The 19,679-nt window shown below is 36.2% G+C and overlaps 1 protein-coding gene across 1 annotated transcript; it reads left to right on the forward strand.

Annotated features, from left to right (window-relative positions):
- The first annotated feature begins 711 nt into the window (after nucleotides 1-711).
- Nucleotides 712-15,124, forward strand: LOC129419532 (B-cadherin). Its single transcript, XM_055174660.2, has 16 exons — nucleotides 712-733; nucleotides 1,853-1,909; nucleotides 3,187-3,339; nucleotides 4,256-4,411; nucleotides 4,504-4,648; nucleotides 4,744-4,910; nucleotides 6,092-6,220; nucleotides 6,309-6,494; nucleotides 6,573-6,817; nucleotides 7,204-7,346; nucleotides 8,955-9,188; nucleotides 9,271-9,486; nucleotides 9,844-9,977; nucleotides 10,099-10,203; nucleotides 11,972-12,200; nucleotides 14,998-15,124. Exons 1-15 carry the CDS (start codon nucleotides 725-727, stop codon nucleotides 12,179-12,181), a joined length of 2,289 nt encoding a protein of 762 aa, XP_055030635.2. The 5' UTR covers nucleotides 712-724; the 3' UTR covers nucleotides 12,182-12,200; nucleotides 14,998-15,124.
- The last annotated feature ends 4,555 nt before the right edge of the window (nucleotides 15,125-19,679 follow it).

A 19,679-nucleotide genomic window follows, 5' to 3' on the forward strand; every position in this document is an offset into this window, starting at 1 on the left:
ACTCAACTTGTATACTTAAATGTTCTGATTTCTTTGTATGAACTCAATATTTGGCTTGATTGCTACATCTGGTGAAAATTTTGTGTCAATAGCCCACTTAGAAATCCCCTTACTGATACAAATGCTGATTGTCTAATACTTATTTTCCACGCTGTATCTGCCATAAGGGCAACGATGATCTGATGTTGTTTATTTTATATGGAGCATCTTCAATAGATCATTTTTCAATGAGCTTTCTTTTCCCATGAAAACTGTACTGTAGCTGTCCTTTGTCTATCCATTCACCCCCAGGCTGTGGCATATGATAGTGGTCTAATATTGTTATTGTTAAAGTTCAGTGTATAGTAGTACAGCTAGTTTGTCACTTCTGTGTGTATAAAATAAAAGACAATACTTTTTATGTACTGCATAAAAAGAGTACTTAACCACTAATAACATTCAAAAACCTCCGGATCGATGTCGCCTACATGTATTACCTTATGTTTTAAGCATTAACGTAAACAATAGTGTTATTTTACCTGTCATTCAGCTCATTGTCTTGTGATGCATGTCTTTAGCACCTTCCCACAAGCATGCAAATGCTCTCCACTTTAGTTTACGAGTTCAGCCCTCACAGTTAGTACTGAAAAGAGAAAGGATGATATACAGTATGTGTTTCTCCTCTTATTAGTGATTAGTTAGTATTATCAATGGAAGCATGAGGAGTCTGAGTTTCATCTGTCTTATGTTACTGGTAAGTGCTTTTTAATGTTTCGTATTATTGCTTTTGACAGTGTTGAGAGTCTGGATAGCAGATCATGAACACGAAATATATCTGTAAATATCTTGCCGTGATGTATCATTGTAATATGTTAATTATGAATTATGTATTTAGCAGACACTTTTAGCCTTTTAAATATAAAAAAATAGAATTATAATTTGTACGCATGATCCCTTGTTGTACACATTAAAGAGCTCATATTGGTATCACATTAGTTACTCAAAGGTGCACATGTGAGTTTCATAAATATTGGGACAGAGGCACATTTTGTGTTGTGTTGGCTGTTTGCCAACATTTATTCCAGTTACAGTCATATAAAGAATACAAAAGTGCACAGTCTCAGCTTTCCTAAAAAGGTATTCACATCCAAATTGGGTGAAGGGTGTTTAAGAAGAACTGTTTAATATGTAACTTCCCCTTTTTAAAGAGCCAAAAGTAATGGAACGGTTCATTTAAAAGCTGTTTTATGTACAGGTATTGTCTAGTTGTTAAATAATTTCCTCATAAATGAAGGATGTTTAAGGTCTGGAGTTGATTTTAAGTGTGGCACTTGCGTTTGGATGCTTTGCCTCTCAACCCACATCATGTGGGTCAGGGAGATCTCCACTCCATGCAAGTGATACAGACCATATTTAGGTTTTAAAAACACTACAAATCCATCAGTCAGACAGGAGGAATATTAGTAAATGCCAGATCAACAATTTGGTACATTCTGAAAAAAAATCATATGATTGAAACTGGAATAAAGTTTGGTAAACAGCTAAAATAACACAAAATGTGCCTCTGTTCCAATATTCATGGAGCTGACTGTATCTGTGCTTAAATGGTACATAGGATCTTTCTAAAAGATGTGACATAGGGACAATTTTGGTCCTGTTTTTGTAGTGTACAGACTCATGTTTAAATGTTATAGGGTAGACCAAAAAATATATGAATTGTTTTTCTCAATTATGTGAATTCATACATTTCTGTTTCTACATAAAGGCAAATTGATGCATGAAAGTTTGTTTTGATATAACATGATTTTATATGAGTGATCTGTAGCCTACTTATGAAATTAATGTAACATTTTCTTACTACTTTTTTAAACAGGAGATTTTTACACTCCAGGCAGGGAACACACCTCAGTATGTCGCAGTCACTAAACAGGTAAAACTATTATTTTTTTTGGGACAAATAAAAAAATAGCAGTGTGTGCATTACACTGTACTTTATTAACACAGTTTGTGTGTATGTTCGTGCAGAAAAGAGTGCCGCAGGGATATGTTTGTATTTGGGTATTTTTGTAGGCCAACACTAAAGTTAGCGGGACACTGGTACCCTTACCAAAAAGCCGATTCATTTTTCACATAGACTTATGGATTATCGCAAAAATAAGCTAATGACACAGGTTTGGTCCAACAAGATGTTCTTCACAGATGAACACAGATTTGATGAACTTTAAAATCCTAATGCATTTACTAGAAATTAAAAGCTAACCTTAAGCTACAAGCTAACTACACCAGTCTCTTGATATCAACATCATCACCACCAAGCTTTCGACAGCTCTCTTAAACTTTATTAAACACACAAGAAAAATCCTGACAAGTAAATGCGTGGATGAATGTTTGTTGGAAATTGTGTCCGTGTTGCATTGTTTTTGAGGTCTTCATGCGTGATGACATTTAAAGTCCCAGACAAAGTCTGTAGTCCCATGTAGCCACCCTTTTAATGACATATATTATGAAAATATGACTTTTAAGTGCTATAATTGGGTCCCCAGTGCTTCTATCAACTTAGAAAATATGATAAAGAATGACCCAGTAACTTGGTTTTGGTAAACCATTCTCTGCAAGCATGTGAAAAAATAGGTTATTGAAATTTGGCTCCCTTTGTGATGTCAGAGGGGGATCTTATTATAATAATACTGCCCCTTAAGCTGCACTATCCAACCACAGCACTGCCATTTAGTGCAGAAAGAGAGAGAAAATTATTGACAGCACAACTGAGATTCAATTTAATCAAACCACAATTATGGCGATCAGTGTTGGCATTTCATCAGCTCATTTGCATTTAACAGGACACACCCACAAACGGCAAATTTTGCTCACACCTACATAGTGGCAATTTTAACATGTTATAATAAATTATCTCTGGGGTATTTTGAGCTCAAACTTCCACACCATAAAAATGTCCCCTTGAAAAGTCACTAGTGGGTGTGTTACTGGTGTTTTATGTCGTAGAAAATATCTTGGGATTATGTTAACACAAGATCTTATTTAAGGCATTTAACCAAAATTCCATTAAAAAACATTTCATTTGGGACGATGGAACAATAAGTGCTAAAATGCTAACTTGTTTCTTGGTTTTTCCTACAAAAATACGTCATCCCTGCGGCACTCAGCTCCTTAAAAGTATTTATTGTACAAATCAAATCTGTCATTCAGAATGCAACAACTCCAGAGCCCCAAAGTGTTCCCATTGTGAAGGTCTTCCCAAAAGCATCGGTCGGCATGATCAGGAGAAAGAGGGAATGGGTCATTCCACCCGTCAACATTCCAGAAAACGAAAAAGGCCCTTTTCCAAAGGAAGTGATGCAGGTGATCTGTTTTTCTCTACCTATACCCTTTATATTCTCTTAACATTTAACATTTCATGAAATACTGAATTTTTATATGGACAGGATGTTGGAAACTGATCAGTCAACAATTACTTCTAATTACTATTACTACAATTACTAATAACTTCTTTTTCTGTACAATTTTCATGCTTGTATCACCAATCAAATGATTTCTTAAGCCTTAAGGTGCATTCACACGGGGCATAAGCGTTAACGCTTCCCATTCACTTTTAATGGGTGACGTCATGAGTTGCCGAACTGAATTGTGGATCCGTCGGCAGCGCCGCGGCAGAAGTTGAAAATTTCTCAACTTTTCAAGCGGCAACGCGTGCGTCAGCCAATCATATCGCCTTATGCAAATAACCTAGGCAGAGCCAGCAAATTACGTTTAAGGAAGACCGGAGCTTGTGTTGCGGCCACTGTGATTGGCCATTGGCCACGCTTCAGACAAGCCTTCCGTCAAGCATTAACGCTTACGCCCTGTGTGAATGTACAGTAATTGCTCCACTAAGGTGGTGCCCATCTTGAAAAATGGCCGCCATCTCGAAATTTCAAGTAGCTGTGGGGGGCTTATTGTCTAGTGACCTTCAGAGACTGCTCATGCCAATTTTCATGCTTGTATCACCAAATAAACCACTATATCACTTAACTGCTCCTCTAAGGTGTCGGCCATCTTGAAAAATGGCTGCTATCTTGAAATTTCAAGTGGCTCTTGTCAAGTGACGCATGGAGACTGCTCATGCAAATTTTCACGCCTGTATCATAAACTGAACGATTATATCACTTAGCCACTCTACTATACAAAAAAGTGTTAGAAGTAAAGTAAATAGTGACTTAAGCAATGAGCAAAAAATTATCTCATGTTTTTTTTTTGGGGGGGGGGTTGTGCTCTACAGATGAAGTCTACGGAGGCTGATGTAAAGAAAATGATTTATAAGATCACAGGCCCTGGAGCCGACCAGCCACCCGTAGGTCTTTTCACAGTGGACAAATATTCAGGCATGTTGTCTGTCACTAATAAACTGGACAGAGAGGAAACTCAACAGTACATTGTGAGTTATCTGTCATGGATCTCCAATAAAAAGTTAGTAGTTAATTATTGGGTTTTGTTGATAAATTTATTGTGTGTTTGTGTATGGAGTAGATCACAATTCATGGCTGGGCAGAGCGTGATAACTACATTGAAAAACCTGCCGAAATAATCATCAATGTTATTGACCAAAATGACAACAAACCCGTCTGTACCCAAAATCCTTTTCGAGGAGAGGCACCAGAACGATCGAAGGAAAGTAAGATGTGACAAATCTTTTAAAATCAAACCACAAATATTTTAGTGTTCAAATTACTACAGTTAATACTATGTTTTTTTGTATTTGTTTTACAGACGTTTCTGTCATACAAGTGACAGCAGAGGACCTGGATGATCCAGAAACTACAAATGGCATTGTGCATTATAAACTGGTGGGACAGGAACCAAGCGGTGACGCCTTCTACATTGACCCTACCACCGGAGTCATTCGTGTAGCCTCTGTTGGCATTTTGGACAGAGAGGTACTAAACACAAATATATTCGTATGTGGATGCATTGGTATGATTAGAAAAATGATTCAGAGGAGTCCGAACACTATGAGATGGCATTAATGTAATAGTCTGGGCTCTTCTGAATCATTCGATTGGAGCTTTTGGTTGACACACAAATACTTGAGGCGCAGTGAGTTCCCGGTGATTTTTGTATTGGTCTGATGAGTGATGAGATCACTGATATCACATCTCACATTGACTAAAGTAAGATGGATTTAAACATATATAAGGGATAATGTAGAGGCAGCCAGTTGTTATCGCAAAAATAAGCCGCTAAGCGAAGGGTCTTGTATCATACTGAAGGGTTTATTTCACGATAACAACCGACTACCTGTACATTATCCCGCTTACTACTATTTACCTCATAAGTATGGTAAAAAATATTTTATTTGCTCATTTTTAACAAATGCAGACCTCACCTTTCGCAAGAAAACTCATTTAATTGTCGGTTTTAAGAGAAGACATTTAAAGTCAAGATTCACGAACATGCCATTTGGTTTAATCATTTGTAAATATAATGGTGGATATGTTATTATAATATATTTTTGGGTCAATGACATTAATTATTTTGTGTCCGTATGGTTTAATTAAATGTAAAAGGTTAAAAGTTCAAAATAAAATTGCAGATTTCTTGCATACATTCTTTTTTTGAGGACCAAGTCTAAAATTTCTGGTTTTATTTCATTTTTAAAGAATATTTGAGGGATAATTGCAAAAATGTCAGTGTGGTGTAACCGGTCTGTGTCAATTGGTGCAACTAGTTCTTTAGCGCAATTGGTGGTTACACCATTTGACATTTTCAGGTCCATTCAGTCTTAACTTTCATAAAAATGGTGCAAATGTCATTTTTATTGCATAAAATTTACATAAATACACTATGCGCATTGAAATAAACCTGATGCGTGCTTTTAAAACAAGTTTTTAAAAAGATTTTTGAATTTCTCATTTTGCCAAACCGTTTTTGTCACAAACCCATTTATATAAAATGTTTGTGTAATATTAAACGGTACCTGTCAAAATGATTTGCAGCATCTACCGTGTGTTATTAGTTTTGAGCCATTGTTATCTCAGAATAACAAACGGGCCAATCAGAATCAAGCATTCCAACGAGCTGTGTAATAAGCATGTTTAATAACCTGTTTAATAAACAGACTCATCCTATGTATAAACTGGATGTGGAGGCAGCAGATATGGAAGGAGGCGGCCTCTCCACCACTTGTATGGTTATCATCCGGGTCACTGATAGCAATGATCACGCCCCTAAATTTAGCCAAAAATCAGTAAGTAAAACTTTTTTCTAGAAACTATTAAAGATTAAGATGCAGGTGTCAATTAGGCATAAATCTGTGTTTGCGTGTGCTTTGGCAGTATGAAAGTACGGTGCAAGAAAATGAAGTGGGAGAAATCGTCGCAAGGTTGGCCGTCACAGATAAAGATGTACCACTAACCGCAAACTCAATGGTGAAGTTTTCCATCATTCAGGGCAATGAGGAAGGATTCTTCAACATTAGCACCACTCCCAATCAGATGGAGGGAACCATCACAACAACAAAAGTAAAAAAAATATATATATATAATATTTGTATAATAAAACATCTATGTAAATGTGTACATTTATATGTTTGTGTTTAGGGTGTGGACTTTGAGCAGCACAATACTTTCGTTTTGCTGGTGGAGGTGGTGAACACCGCTCCATTTGTGGTTCCTGTGGTCACCTCAACTGCCACCGTCACCATCTTGGTACAGGACAGAAACGAGCCGCCCGTCTTTGAGCCCGCAGAGAAGCGGGTCACTGTGCCTGAGGACCTCGCAGTGGGTAGCATCATCACTAAATACACAGCCAAGGACCCGGATACTTCTAGACGGCAGAACATAAGGTCTTACAGATACAGTACATGCGTGCACACAATTATGTGGTTACTTAAGCTTCACATTAAGTGTATGAATACCAAATAAGTAGCATTTGTAAAACAAATGATATTTAACTTTTTCTCAGAAATAACTTTTTGTCATTTGTGCAGTTAAGCCAGTTGTCATTTGATAGTCAAATGCATTTTTATGGATCCATAATGAAGTCAGTTTCCCCTTAAGTTTACACAATTTTACAAGCTAAGTAACTACAACTGTCATCCATTACCTTAACTTTGTGTTTCATCTAATGTTGTGACATTCATACATTAAGCGTGGCCTAGGTGTCCAGATCCATTTGTAACTCTCAGATGTTTCCATGATGTTTTGAGAAGATATTATCATCTGATGTCAGATATAAGTTGCTGAGAGACTTTGCTAACTGGTTGGAGATCACAGAAGATACTGGACATATCAAAGTCAGAAGCTCATTGGACAGAGAGGCCTCGTTCATAAGGGATGGAGAGTACACTGTTTTAATAGAGGCAAATGACAACGGTAACTCATCTAATCTTTCTTTTGGTCTATCTATCTATTGTTTTTAATCTGTCGATCTGTCTATAATTTTTCTTTATGTCTATCTATATATCTCTATCGTCTGTCTAATATTTTCTGTCTATCTATTGTTTTTTGTCTATTGTTGCCTATCTGTCTCTCTATCTACTGTTTATGTCTGTCTGTCTGTCTGTCTATTTATTGTTTTCTCTCTGTCAATCTATTTTTTTCTGTCTGTATGTCTATAATTTTTCTGCCTGTCTGTCTGTCTATAATTTTTCTGCCCGTCTGTCTGTTTATCATTTTTCTGTCTGTTTGTCTGTCCATCTATTGTTTTCTGTCTGTCTATCATTTTTCTGCATGTCTGTCTGTCTATCATTTTTCTTTCTGTCTGTCCATCTATTGTTTTCTGTCTGTCTGTAAATATATTATTTTCTCTCTGTCTGTCTATCATTTGTCTGTCTGTCTATTTTTTTCTGTCTGTCTGTCTGTCTATCATTTTTCTGTCTGTCTATTATTTTTCTGTCTGCCTGCCTGACTGTCTGTTTGTCTATCTCTATCGTTTGTCTATCTGTCTGTCAAAAGCTGTCTGTCTGTATGCCAATCTATTGTTGTCTGTCTGTCTGTCTATCTATCTATTTTTTCTGTCTGTCTATTGTTGTCTGTCTGTCTGTCTGTCTATTGTTGTCTGTCTGTCTGTCTGTCTATTGTTGTCTGTCTGTCTGTCTGTCTGTTTTTGTCTGTCTGTTTATTGTTATCTATCTGTCTGTCTGTCTGTTTGTCTGTCTGTCTATCTATTTCTGTCTATCCATCTATCTATCCTTGTATCTATCTATTTTTTTCTATCTGTCTGTCTGTCTGTTTGTCTATCCATTTAGTTCTGTCTGTCTGTCTGTCTATTTATTGTTTTCTGTCTGTGTGTCTATTTCTGTCTGTCTATGTATTGTTTTCTATCTATCTGTCTGTCTATTTCTGTCTGTCCATCTATTGTTGTCTGTCTGTCTATTGTTTTCTATCTGTCTGTCTATTTGTCTATCTATTTATGTCTGTCTCTCTGTCTATTGTTTTCTATCTGTCTGTCTGTCTATTTCTGTCTGTCTATTGTTATCTATCTGTCTATCTATTGTTTTCTATCTGTCTGTCTGTTTGTCTATCCATTTATGTCTGTCTGTCTGTCTGTCTGTCTGTCTATTTATTGTTTTCTATCTGTCTGTCTATTTCTGTCTGTCTATTGTTATCTATCTGTTCTATTGTTGTCTGTCTGTCTGTCTGTTTCTATTTCTATCTTTTCCATCATTTTTCTTTCTGCCTGTCTGTCTATCTTTTTTCTTTCTTTCTGTCTATCTATCCATCTCTATTGTTTGTCTAACTGTCTGTCAAATGTTTTCTGTTAATTTATTGTTTTCTGTCTGTCTGTCTGTCGATCTATTGTTGTTTGTCTCTGTCTGTCTGTCTGTCTGTCTGTCTGTCTGTCTATCATTCTTCTGCCTATCTGTCTGTCTGTCTATCTGTCTATGATGATTATGTAATTTTATGTAATTATGTGAGCAGTTACTTTAAACTAAACATGTATTCTGACACAGTCTATTTCTTCTTTTTTGTTTTCTGTAGATGATGATCCAGCCTCAAGTACAGGCACATTGATAATCGAGCTGTCAGATGTAAATGATAACGCCCCAGTGCTGGACCAGCGCAGAGTCCAGATGTGTGCAACAGAACCGGTGCCCGTCCAACTGACCATTACAGACCAAGATGGGCCAGAAAACAGCGTCCCATTCAGAGTCGAACTGCATAATGAGTTTCAAAACAACTGGACCATCATCAGAAACTCCAGCAGTCTAACCGGTACAGCAATCACTTACAATCACCAGCACTGTGAGTTTTGTTCAGGTTTTATAAACACAGAGGACACTCTTTCTTTTCCCAGGCGATGTTGTGTGGCTGAATCCTCTCAAACGTCTGGATGTTGGCGAGTACCACCTGATGCTGCGTGCGTTTGATTCCCAGATGTTAGCTCAGAACAGCTCTCTCATGGTAGAGATGTGTGATTGTAAAGGTGATGATGTCATGTGCCTCGCCGGCGTGCGCGCTGCTTACATCCCACCCGTGTTGATCTATGTGTTGGCGGTCATCTTTTGTCTTTGTAAGCAAACAACTTCTTTTGTCATAAACAACCTATACATTTGTGACTCTCTGTGAAATCTAGGTTAAAACCCATAATATAATGTTGAGATCAGGAGCATTTAAGTTTGATATTTAAGATATCAAGGTTATATTTTTATAGATTTTATAGATTTCACAGACTGGGTAACACGTTTATTATATTTACACATTACTGATATACCATATATATATATATATATATATATATATATATATATATATATATATATATATATATATATATATATATATATATATATATATATATATATATATATATATATATATATATAAATATATGCAATATTATATCGAAACTCCTTTATTCTTTCTTTAGTGTTGCTACTTTTGTTGCTTCTACTTCTTTTAAGAAGAAAGAGTGGAAAGAAGCAAACATTTTTTATTCATAAAGAAGAAGACAGGGACAATATTTTATATTACAATGAGGAAGGAGGCGGGGAAGAAGACCAGGTGAACATCATCTTTAATTGATGCTCAGATTATGTGTATGAGTGTACATGCTTATGCTTTGGGAAACAAATCTACTGCCTTTACATATGTAGTAAAACAGACCTGTGTGCGTGTGTTACAGGACTACGATATGAGCCTGTTACACAGCATACCAGAGGAACCCACCCACGTCTTCGGTCGACAATATCATGAGGAGAGTGAAGATATTGGAAACTTCATTAATAATGTATGTATTGTACTGTATGAGTATTCAACATTTCCTTTGCCCTGTGGTTTACCAGGGTCTGCTAAACACATTAGTGCCCGTTAAAAAAAAGAAGTCGAAATATGTACCACACCTGTTACTGGGGCAGTACTCTTTAAAGGGACATTCCACTTTTTTCGAAAATATGCTCTTTTTTTAGCTCCCCTAGAGTTAAACATTTAATTTTTACAGTTTTGTAATCCATTCAGCTGATCTCCATGTCTGGCTGTACCATTTTTAGCATAGCTTAGTATAATCCATTGAATCTGATTAGACCATTAGCATCGCGCTACAAAATAACCAAAGAGTTTCAATATTTTTCCTATTTGGAACTTGACTCTCCTGTAGTTACATCGTGTACTAAAACTGACGGAAAGTCAAAAGTTAAGATTTTCTATTCAGATAAGGCTAGGAACTATACTGTCATTCTGGCATAATAATCAAGGACTTTGCTGCCGTAACATTGCAGCACCAGGCGTAGGGATATTACGCACTGCCCGAAAATAGTCCCCTTGGTTACTTTCAATAGCAGGGGACTATTTTTGGGCACTGCGTAATATCACTACGCCTGCTGCCACCATGTTACAGGTGTACTTTTTAATAAAGCAATAAACCCCAAGAAGCAGTGGGTTACCAGTACATTTTATAACAGCTAAGGGGTGTTGTTAGGCACGACGCGAAGCACTGGTAACCCCACTGCTTCGAGGGGTTTATTGCGTTTATAAAACGGTTTCTTCATATGCATAACGTTAGCGGGAGTTTATAAAATAAAACACAAATAAGTTGTAATTATATTAGTACAAATATTACTCTTTCGTCAAACAAAGTAGTTCCTCAGAATCAAGTGTGACTGAAACAGAGTGCAGTTCCCAACCAACAGAGATGCAGCAAAGACACATTTGAAAATATGATTTAAGACTGTAGTGTTTATTTTCATAAATCAACATTCATCTAAAATATACATTAACATTTATATTGTGCAACTGTTGAAGTGATGATCAAATATGGTTAGAAGCATGCTGAACTTTTTTTTTTAAGTTGCCACCCAGTTTAAGTTTAATGCCTTGCAGAAAAATTATCTTCTTTAAAGGTATTGCGGAGGATTTTCTTTTTCCGTGTGGATCATCAAGACTATTGGTCCTCCTAGTTGTCAATCAGGAGTGTTGCGCAATTGTGTTTTTTAAAAAAGTGAAGAAGGCGGTTCTTTTCTAAAATTTGGGAAAATTCTCTGCTACACCTTTAAATAAACATAAAATATCAAATGAAAGAACAGACCATCCGCTTTCAAAAAAAAAAAAAAACGTTTCATCCTACCTTCATTTGTTCTCTTATCACCTCTCAAATTTTTTGCTAAAAGCGGAGATAATTTCATTTTTGGTAAGAACTTTTGTAAGAGATCAGATTCAGAGCCTGATGAAAACACGCTGTTTTCAGTGTTGAGTGAATGCGTCAGTGTTTAAATTGGGTAAGATTGCCACCCAGTGGATAATAGCGAACGTATGAACTTGAGTTAGAAACAGCCTGATCTCACAAAATATGTGAAATAGTCACGAATTAATCAGTAGCGCAGTGATACTTATGTAATGTGGTCTGAACCGTGGGGTTACCGGTGTATTTTATCACGGCTTAGAACGCGTTTCAACCAATCAGAATGAAGAACCAGAACTGCCCGTTTTATAATATGTGATTTACCATAGTTGTAAGGTGCTACACATACATGTTTAATATGTTGCAATGTGTGTTTCTGTAGAGTCTATGTACGGCAGGCATTGATCACTCTTTGGCACCGCGTGACTCTTTGCTGGTGTTCGGTTATGAGGGTGAAGGTTCGAGCTGTGGATCTCTCAGCTCTCTTCAGTCCTCCAGCAGTGATGACAGTCATGATTATCAGCCGCTGAAGTACTGGGGCTCTCCATTCACAAAACTGGCTGACATGTATGCAGGAGGTGATGATGAGTAACACGTCCTGGAAGTACAGTGTATGATCTTCATTATTTACTGTATAATCCCTCTGAAAATAGAAACATGTGACGTGAAATTGTTTCAGATATGTTGATGATGAAGTTTTGCAATATATTGAAAACTAATTTTGATACAATAATCTCAGGCATCTTGGCTTTCTTCTCTATGAAAAAGTTAAAGTTAATGGGACTTTATAGAGGTCTTGGTTATGTCAACTTTATCTTAAAGAAAAAATTTTAATATATCTACTGAAAAGAACTGAATGTTTGTCAGAACTGAAAAGCAGCAAATATAAGAAAATATGTGCTGTCTGTGAAATCCAGGTTGAAATCTCATAATCTCATCTAATGATGATATTAGGGGCATCAAAGTTTGATTTCACATTGATTTCAATCTTTAAAATGACAGTACTCAGTCAATATTAAATATATCAAGGTTATATTTCACTGAATGGCAATGGTCTTTAAATTATGTAAGAGGATTTTATGTAAGAAACAGTACATCACAAAAACACCTTTAGCTGGGTTTTTACATGCAGGGTCACATTTGGTCGCAGTTTATTCTCATTGCTTTCTGTAATAAACAGCTTAGATAAAGTGTAAAAATCTCTTTTTTTATTGCAGACTAATTCCTACATTATATTTATTATTTCTCATATTACATTTATCTTTTAAGAACATAGTTAGTTACATATATATTTAGATTTTTTTGGTTTAGTTTTTTGCCAATGGTATTCATATTTTGAATTATTTCAGTATTTGTTTTTGTTTATTAGTTCAAATCTTGTGTCATTTGTGTCAATGCTGAAGTTTGTGTTATGATGTAGATTAAATATTTAATATGTTTAATGATAAACCATATGTTTTGTATACACTGTAAAAAGTGAACATTGGATTAACTTTAATTGTAATAAAAAGTTGTTTAATTGGTAACACCTAAAAAAGTACACATTTTTTTACAGACAGACTTTTTTACTTTTGAAACTTTCTCACTATAAGTGAAAATTGTAAGTTGAAAAAGCTTACTTTTTTTAGGTGTAACCAGTTGAAGTAAATTAGATAAGTAGATAAAACTCTTTATAGTGTACTGTTTTGATTGGACATCACATTTATGTATTGCTTTGTTTGTGAATAGTACAGTATGTACCTTTTGAAGGGACACTCCACGTTTTTTAAAGGTATGCTCATTTTCCGGCTCCCCTGGAGTTGAACATGTGATTTTTATCGTTTTGGAGTCCATTCGGCCGATCTCCGGGTCTGGCTGTACCACTTTTGGCATGGCTTGGCACGATCCATTGAGTCTGGTTGGACCATTGGCATCGCGCTCAAAAATGAACAGAGTTTCGATATTTTTCCTATTTGGGACATGAATCTTCTGTAGTTACATCTTGTACTAAGACAGAAAATTAAAAGTTGTGATTTTCTAGGCAGATATGTCTAGGACTATACTCTCATTCTGGCGTAATAATCAAGGACTTTGCTGCCGTAACATGACTGCAGGATGCGCAATGACATGACGTAGTGCCCGAAAACAGTCCCCTGCTATTGAAAGTTACCAAGGGGACTGTTTTCGGGTGCTGCGTAATACATTTTTAGTCGGTCTTAGTACACCATGTAGCTGCAGAGGAGTCGGGTTTTAAATAGGAAAAATATCGAAACTCTTTGGTTATTTTTTTGGGCACGATGCTGGTGGTCTGGTCAGATTCAATGAATTATGCTAGGCTGTGCTAGGGTCCTACTGCCGGACCCGGAGATCGGCTGAATGGTTTCAGAAATGGTGGGGATCGGGTGTTTGGCTCTGGGGGAGCTGGAAAATGAGCATATTTTCAAGGGAAGTGGAGTGTCCCTTTAAAAGCAGCTTAAAAAAGGACTTTGTACTATAAACACACAAGAATCATATACAGTATGACTCTTTGTGTGAAATCCAGGTTGATGTCTCATAATCTAATGATCTGGAGCATCAAAGTTTGATTTCAATCTTTGACAGGACCTCACTCAGTCAATATAAAATTTTCACAGACTGTTATTTACATTATTTATGATGATTTTATGCAGAAAACAGTAAATCACACAAAAGACTTGAGCTGGGTTTTCACAAATTGGGTCTCATATACATACACACACACAGCTTTTTTTAATTTTAAAGCAGTGTAACTAAAACAACCTTTGTCCAGTTCCTGAACAGTCACGCATCAGGACTCTCCCTATTTGGCAGGTCTTGAATAAGGAGTTAACATATGAGCTTTGACCCTATGTTTCATGATAACAAATTCTGCTTTAAAAGTTGATCTATATGTTTAAATGTTTGTTGAATCTTGTGTTGGTCTGGGACTGTTTTGAAGGATTGTTTCATATTTGATGTCAGGATTACCAGAGGTGAGAGACATATTTACTGTATTATCTTCTTGTATGCTCATAGAGTTGTGTTAAAATGTTAGTGACTGTAAATGTAATCTATACTGATATATGTATGTGGCTTTCTGTAAATATATGAAACTGATGTTACATGACTTTATTCAATTGTAGTCATTTTTGAAAACTATTACATTTAAGTTTAAATCATATAATTACAATAGTTGTGTCCTCCACATGATTTCGCAAATAAAAGTCTTCAAAATGTGAGCAAAGAAGTGACATTAATCAATCCTCTGATACAAACTTTAGTGATGACTTCATGAAGCTCAACCATTCAAACCTATTCCTAAAGTTGCAGTTTGTGTCAAATGTTTTTGACTTTGTTTTGAACCAAATCATGGCATATATAACTAATCAATCTTCTGCAATGGTTATTGTGATGTCACCATTTTATCCTTAGATGACTCAGAACATGTTTCAGGAAGGGCTGTATCAGGTGTTTTTTAAGGACCGCCCTCAGTCCCGCCCACTTCCTGCTGCAGTTTCCACACCTGCCGAGCTTAAGGAAGCCAGACTGATCCGCTGGTTTGGAACAGTGGTCAACACGCGCCTCCTTTTGGCTGGGGTAAGAAGTTAACTCTAGTTTAACCATTATCATAGATTATGCTGGGTTGGTTTTGACCCAATAGCACAAACCCAAGGGTTATAATTTCACCTATGCCAGGTTGTTTTAATGCATTGTTGGGTCAAATATAAACATTTTCTGGGTTAATTTAACCAAACTGTACATTTAAAAATATGCTAGATTATTTTCAACCAAACGTTGGGGCAAAAAGGGACGAACACAACTGTTACAAAATGGTTATAAACAAATAAACATGGTTACCACCAAATTTTTTTAAAAACTATAGTTAACCATTGTTACTACAATTTTCCTACAAAAACAATAGTTAATTTTTTTATGAGTGGGTTAAATAAAAGGAAAAGTTTTTTTAATATTTTACTTTGTTCTTATCTCAACTAAGACGAATTAATAGATACCTATCTTTTTATAAATAACTTTTCGAAAATGAAACGTGTCAAATTTTAAGGCAGATAAAAAATATTACTGCACCCGAGGACTAAGTGCAACAAACTAAGTGATCTTTCGCCATACAACATAGTTCTTATTTTTAAAAATCGCAACGTTTTATTTTGTGCCATCATACTTCGTGTAACTACTCATGCAACAGTTTTTAAATAGGGAAAACGGAAGTGTTTGGTGGCTTCTAAATTCATTCCTGTTTGGATCCTAAGGAATGAATGGGGCTAGGCTGAATGCTTACACATTCACGACACGTTGTACAAAGATTAAGTGCACGCATTGAATAAAGATAGTGATGTATTAATTTATCTAAGTTGAGGTAAGAACATAGTAAAATATTGAAAAACTGTGGTGTTTTTCTTTAACACAGAAAATTTTTGGAATAGCGTATAATGCAATTTGTTTCACACATTACCTACAGTAGAGTGTGTATATGCAAAAAAACAGTGTGTATATTTTATTAACATAATTGTGTGTGTGTGTGTCTTGCAGGTTGTTCAGATTTTTAGTGCCGTCTCCTGTATTCTCTCCACCATTTCTTATACGTGTTTGACTTTCAGCTGCTCCGTGTCGATGACAGCACCAATCTGGTGTGGTCTGCTTGTAAGTTCTCCCGTTACTTTATTCTTGTTTAAGTTTATTTCTTAAATGCAAACGTTCATTTCTTAACAACAGTTTATTATTGACTGTTTAGATTATTGACTGCCGTTGAATGTAAAACTGTATTTACCCAGGCATGGATGAATAATAAGAATTCTGTACATGGTAATGACATATCATGAGCCTCAGGGAATGAGCCCAAAATTTGAGAGTGTGCCACTGAATTTTACATCCATTTGCACATGTGCGACCAGTAAATTTGACCTTTTTTTGTGATGTGACACTGAATTTGAAACAGCACATTGTACTTTCTGCATCGATCATTAAAGTATTTATTAGTAATACAGTGGAAATTAGTAGAAATGTGAATATTTGGTTAGCATGTTGATTTACAGTGTGTGCCCCTAAATTTTCTGGTTGCGCCCCTAAAATTTTCAGTTGGGGGCCACTGTGCTCTTAGTGAAAAAAGTTAGTCTGGGGCCCTGAGCCTCAAACACAATTGTTTCCTCCTCCTTATATAAACCTTGTGCATGCAAAAGACCGCTGGAAAACAGGCCAATCTCAACATAACACCCACTTTGACGTTACAGTCGAGATGTACGCCGCAATATTCCATTTTCTTAAAGGAAAAATCCAGATAGTTTGCTCACCACCATGTCATCCAAAATGTTGATGTCTTTTTTGTTCAGTCGAGAAGAAATTATGTTTTTTGAGGAAAACATTGCAGAATTTTTCTCATTTTAATAGACTTTAATAGACACCAACAATTAACACTTACCTCAACACGTAACAGTTTTTTTCAACTGAGTTTTTTAAAGGACCTTAAACAATCCCAAACGAGGCATAAGGGTCTTATCTAGCAAAACGATTGTCATTTTTGACAAGAAAAATAACAAATATACACTTTTAAAGCACAACTTCTCGCCTAGATCTGGTCGTGATGCGCCAGCGTGACCTCACGCAATACGTCAGGACATCAAGAGGTCACAGAAGACGAACGCAAAACTCCGCCCCAGTGTTTACAAGTGTGTTGAAAGAGGACCATTCCTACGTTGTTGTATGTCAACTGATACTAATTAATGTCTTTGTGTCAGTTTATTGTTTAAAATGGTCCGCAAATGTGCGTTTTATATGTAACACGTGACCTCCCTACGTCATTATGCATTTACGTTAGGCCGCGCTGGACCGGATCTAGACGAGAAGTTGTGGTTTAAAAGTGTATATTTGTTATTTTTCTTGTCAAAAATGACAATCGTTTTGCTAGATAAGACCCTTATGCCTCGTTTGGGATCGTTTATAGTCCTTTGAAACTCCGTTGAAAAAAACTGTTAAGTGTTGAGTTAAGTATTAAATGTTGGGCTCTATTAAAGTCCATTAAAATGAGAAAAATCCTGCAATTTTCCTCAAAAAACATAATTTCTTCTCGACTGAACAAAGAAAGACATCAACATTTTGGATGACATGGTGGTGAGTAAACTATCTGGATTTTTCTTTTAAGACAATGGAATATCCCTTTAAATTACAATCAATGATATTAATGCTCTATGCTAGCGTTTAGCCTGAAGTTCTACTATTGTTGTAGAACAGTTCTACAGTTACGTTTTGCAGGTCCATAATGAAAAAAACACAAACCTAACACTCAAAAATGTCCATTAACAATCTTCAAACAATGAATTATTCCTCAAATTTCGTATCTTCATCTGATACAGGCTCAAACATAAGGTCTGTGTACACACACACACAGCTACTGAAGGAGCTGCTTTGTGAAACAGCCAATCAGAGCAGAGCTCAATATTATTATTCATGACCCTTTCAAATAAGGTTATAATAGGCCATTTCATTCTAAAGACAAATCCTCGGGTTATAATGGACATGTAAAACCGTCTCTGGATATTTTTTGCACTTAATAAGGCCACATACCTTCTATATAGATATCAGAGAACAATTTAACAGATTATTTCAATGCATTCTTTGGCACCTTTAACATCTAGATGTGTCTTCAAGTGTCTGTTTCTATGTTTTAATGTGCTCTCACAGTATGTTGCCACTGGTTCACTTGCAATCGAGGTCAAGAGAAAACCCAAAAAAGTCAAAGTGAGTATTCTCTGTTTGATGTCCTTCAAGTTTAGAAAAAGAAAATATGCACAATTGTTGTTGCATTTTTACTTTATCTATCTCTAGAGGTCCCTGATATCTTTGTGAATCTTTCACTTAAAACTAAACAAACTACTGTTGTGAAATGTATGCTTGAAAATTTTGCTCTGGTTATCGTTCCTTAAATTTTTTTGTTTTTTTTGTTTTGATACTGTAAATGCCACTTTGTTTAAAGGTGCAGTGTGTAATTTTAGAAGAATCTCTTGACAGAAATGCAAAATAATATACAAGACTATATTATCAGGGGTGTATAAAGACCTTTCATAATGAACCGTTATATGTTTTATTACCTTAGAACGAGACCTTTTTATCTACATACACCGAGGGTCCCCTTACGTGGAAGTCGCCATTTTGTGCCGCCATTTTCCTACAGAAGCCCTTAACGGACACATTTTTTTACCAAGTTGTCTACGACGATGACATGTTTGTCCAGTGGCGGCCACCGTAGCTTCTCTATGTGTTTCAAAAGCGAGGGGTGGGCAGTGGACTGAGCCATTGGTTGCAATTCGCAACCTCACCACTAGATGCTGCTGAAATTTACACACTGCACCTTTAATATTTTGTTATCTACTGAAATGACATGTAGACATTTATTTGTGTTCAAAAAGGGTTTTGTGTTTGTTGTATTGTTAGGTCATCTCACTGATGGTTTTGAACATCTTCGGTCTTCTTTTTGGAGCTTCTTCATTCATCACCTTCATTATAAAGTCCACAGTACTTGCAAAAGCCACCACTCAGCAGGTGTGTGTGTGCGCGTGTGTGTAAATCTTAAATGCACTTTAAGTCGCTTGGATGAAAGTGCCTTTCAAACACAAAAATGTGAATGTGCTATGATTTGTTATTGTTAATATTTATTCTCTCTCTCTCTCTCTCTCTCTCTCTCTCTCTCTCTCTCTCTCTCTCTCTCTCTCTCTCTCTCTCTCTCTCTCTCTCTCTCTCTCTCTCTCAGCTTATAGGTGTGTATGTGATTAAGGGCAGCTGTGTTATGTTCATCCTTCAGTGTATGATTGCAGCCATATACACACTTTTTCTTGTTTGGAGAGGTCTGAAGTGTTACAGCGCCCCCTACAGACAAGATTACAGCAGAGTAATGCAGGTACAACATTCACACTTGTACACAATCACATTTCAGGATATAAAATGCTGTTATAGATGCATTAATATACATAGTGAATGCAATATCTGTCCTCTGTGTGTTTTAGGAGACTGATGAATATACAGATCCACTACTGGAATGTGAACAATTCAGCCTTTAAACGTGTGTGTGTGTGTGTGTTTAGCATTTGTAATTTATTTATTTAAAA

Source organism: Misgurnus anguillicaudatus, chromosome 15 (assembly GCF_027580225.2).
Source record: "Misgurnus anguillicaudatus chromosome 15, ASM2758022v2, whole genome shotgun sequence".
Taxonomy (NCBI): Eukaryota; Metazoa; Chordata; class Actinopteri; order Cypriniformes; family Cobitidae; genus Misgurnus; species Misgurnus anguillicaudatus.

What these genes read in the sequence shown, in the direction of transcription:
- LOC129419532 (XM_055174660.2), top strand. An exon ending in ATGTCGCAGTCACTAAACAG is followed by an intron (nt 1,910 to 3,186) that starts GTAAAACTATTA and finishes TCTGTCATTCAG; the next exon opens with AATGCAACAACTCCAGAGCC. An exon ending in GAGGCGGGGAAGAAGACCAG is followed by an intron (nt 9,978 to 10,098) that starts GTGAACATCATC and finishes CGTGTGTTACAG; the next exon opens with GACTACGATATGAGCCTGTT.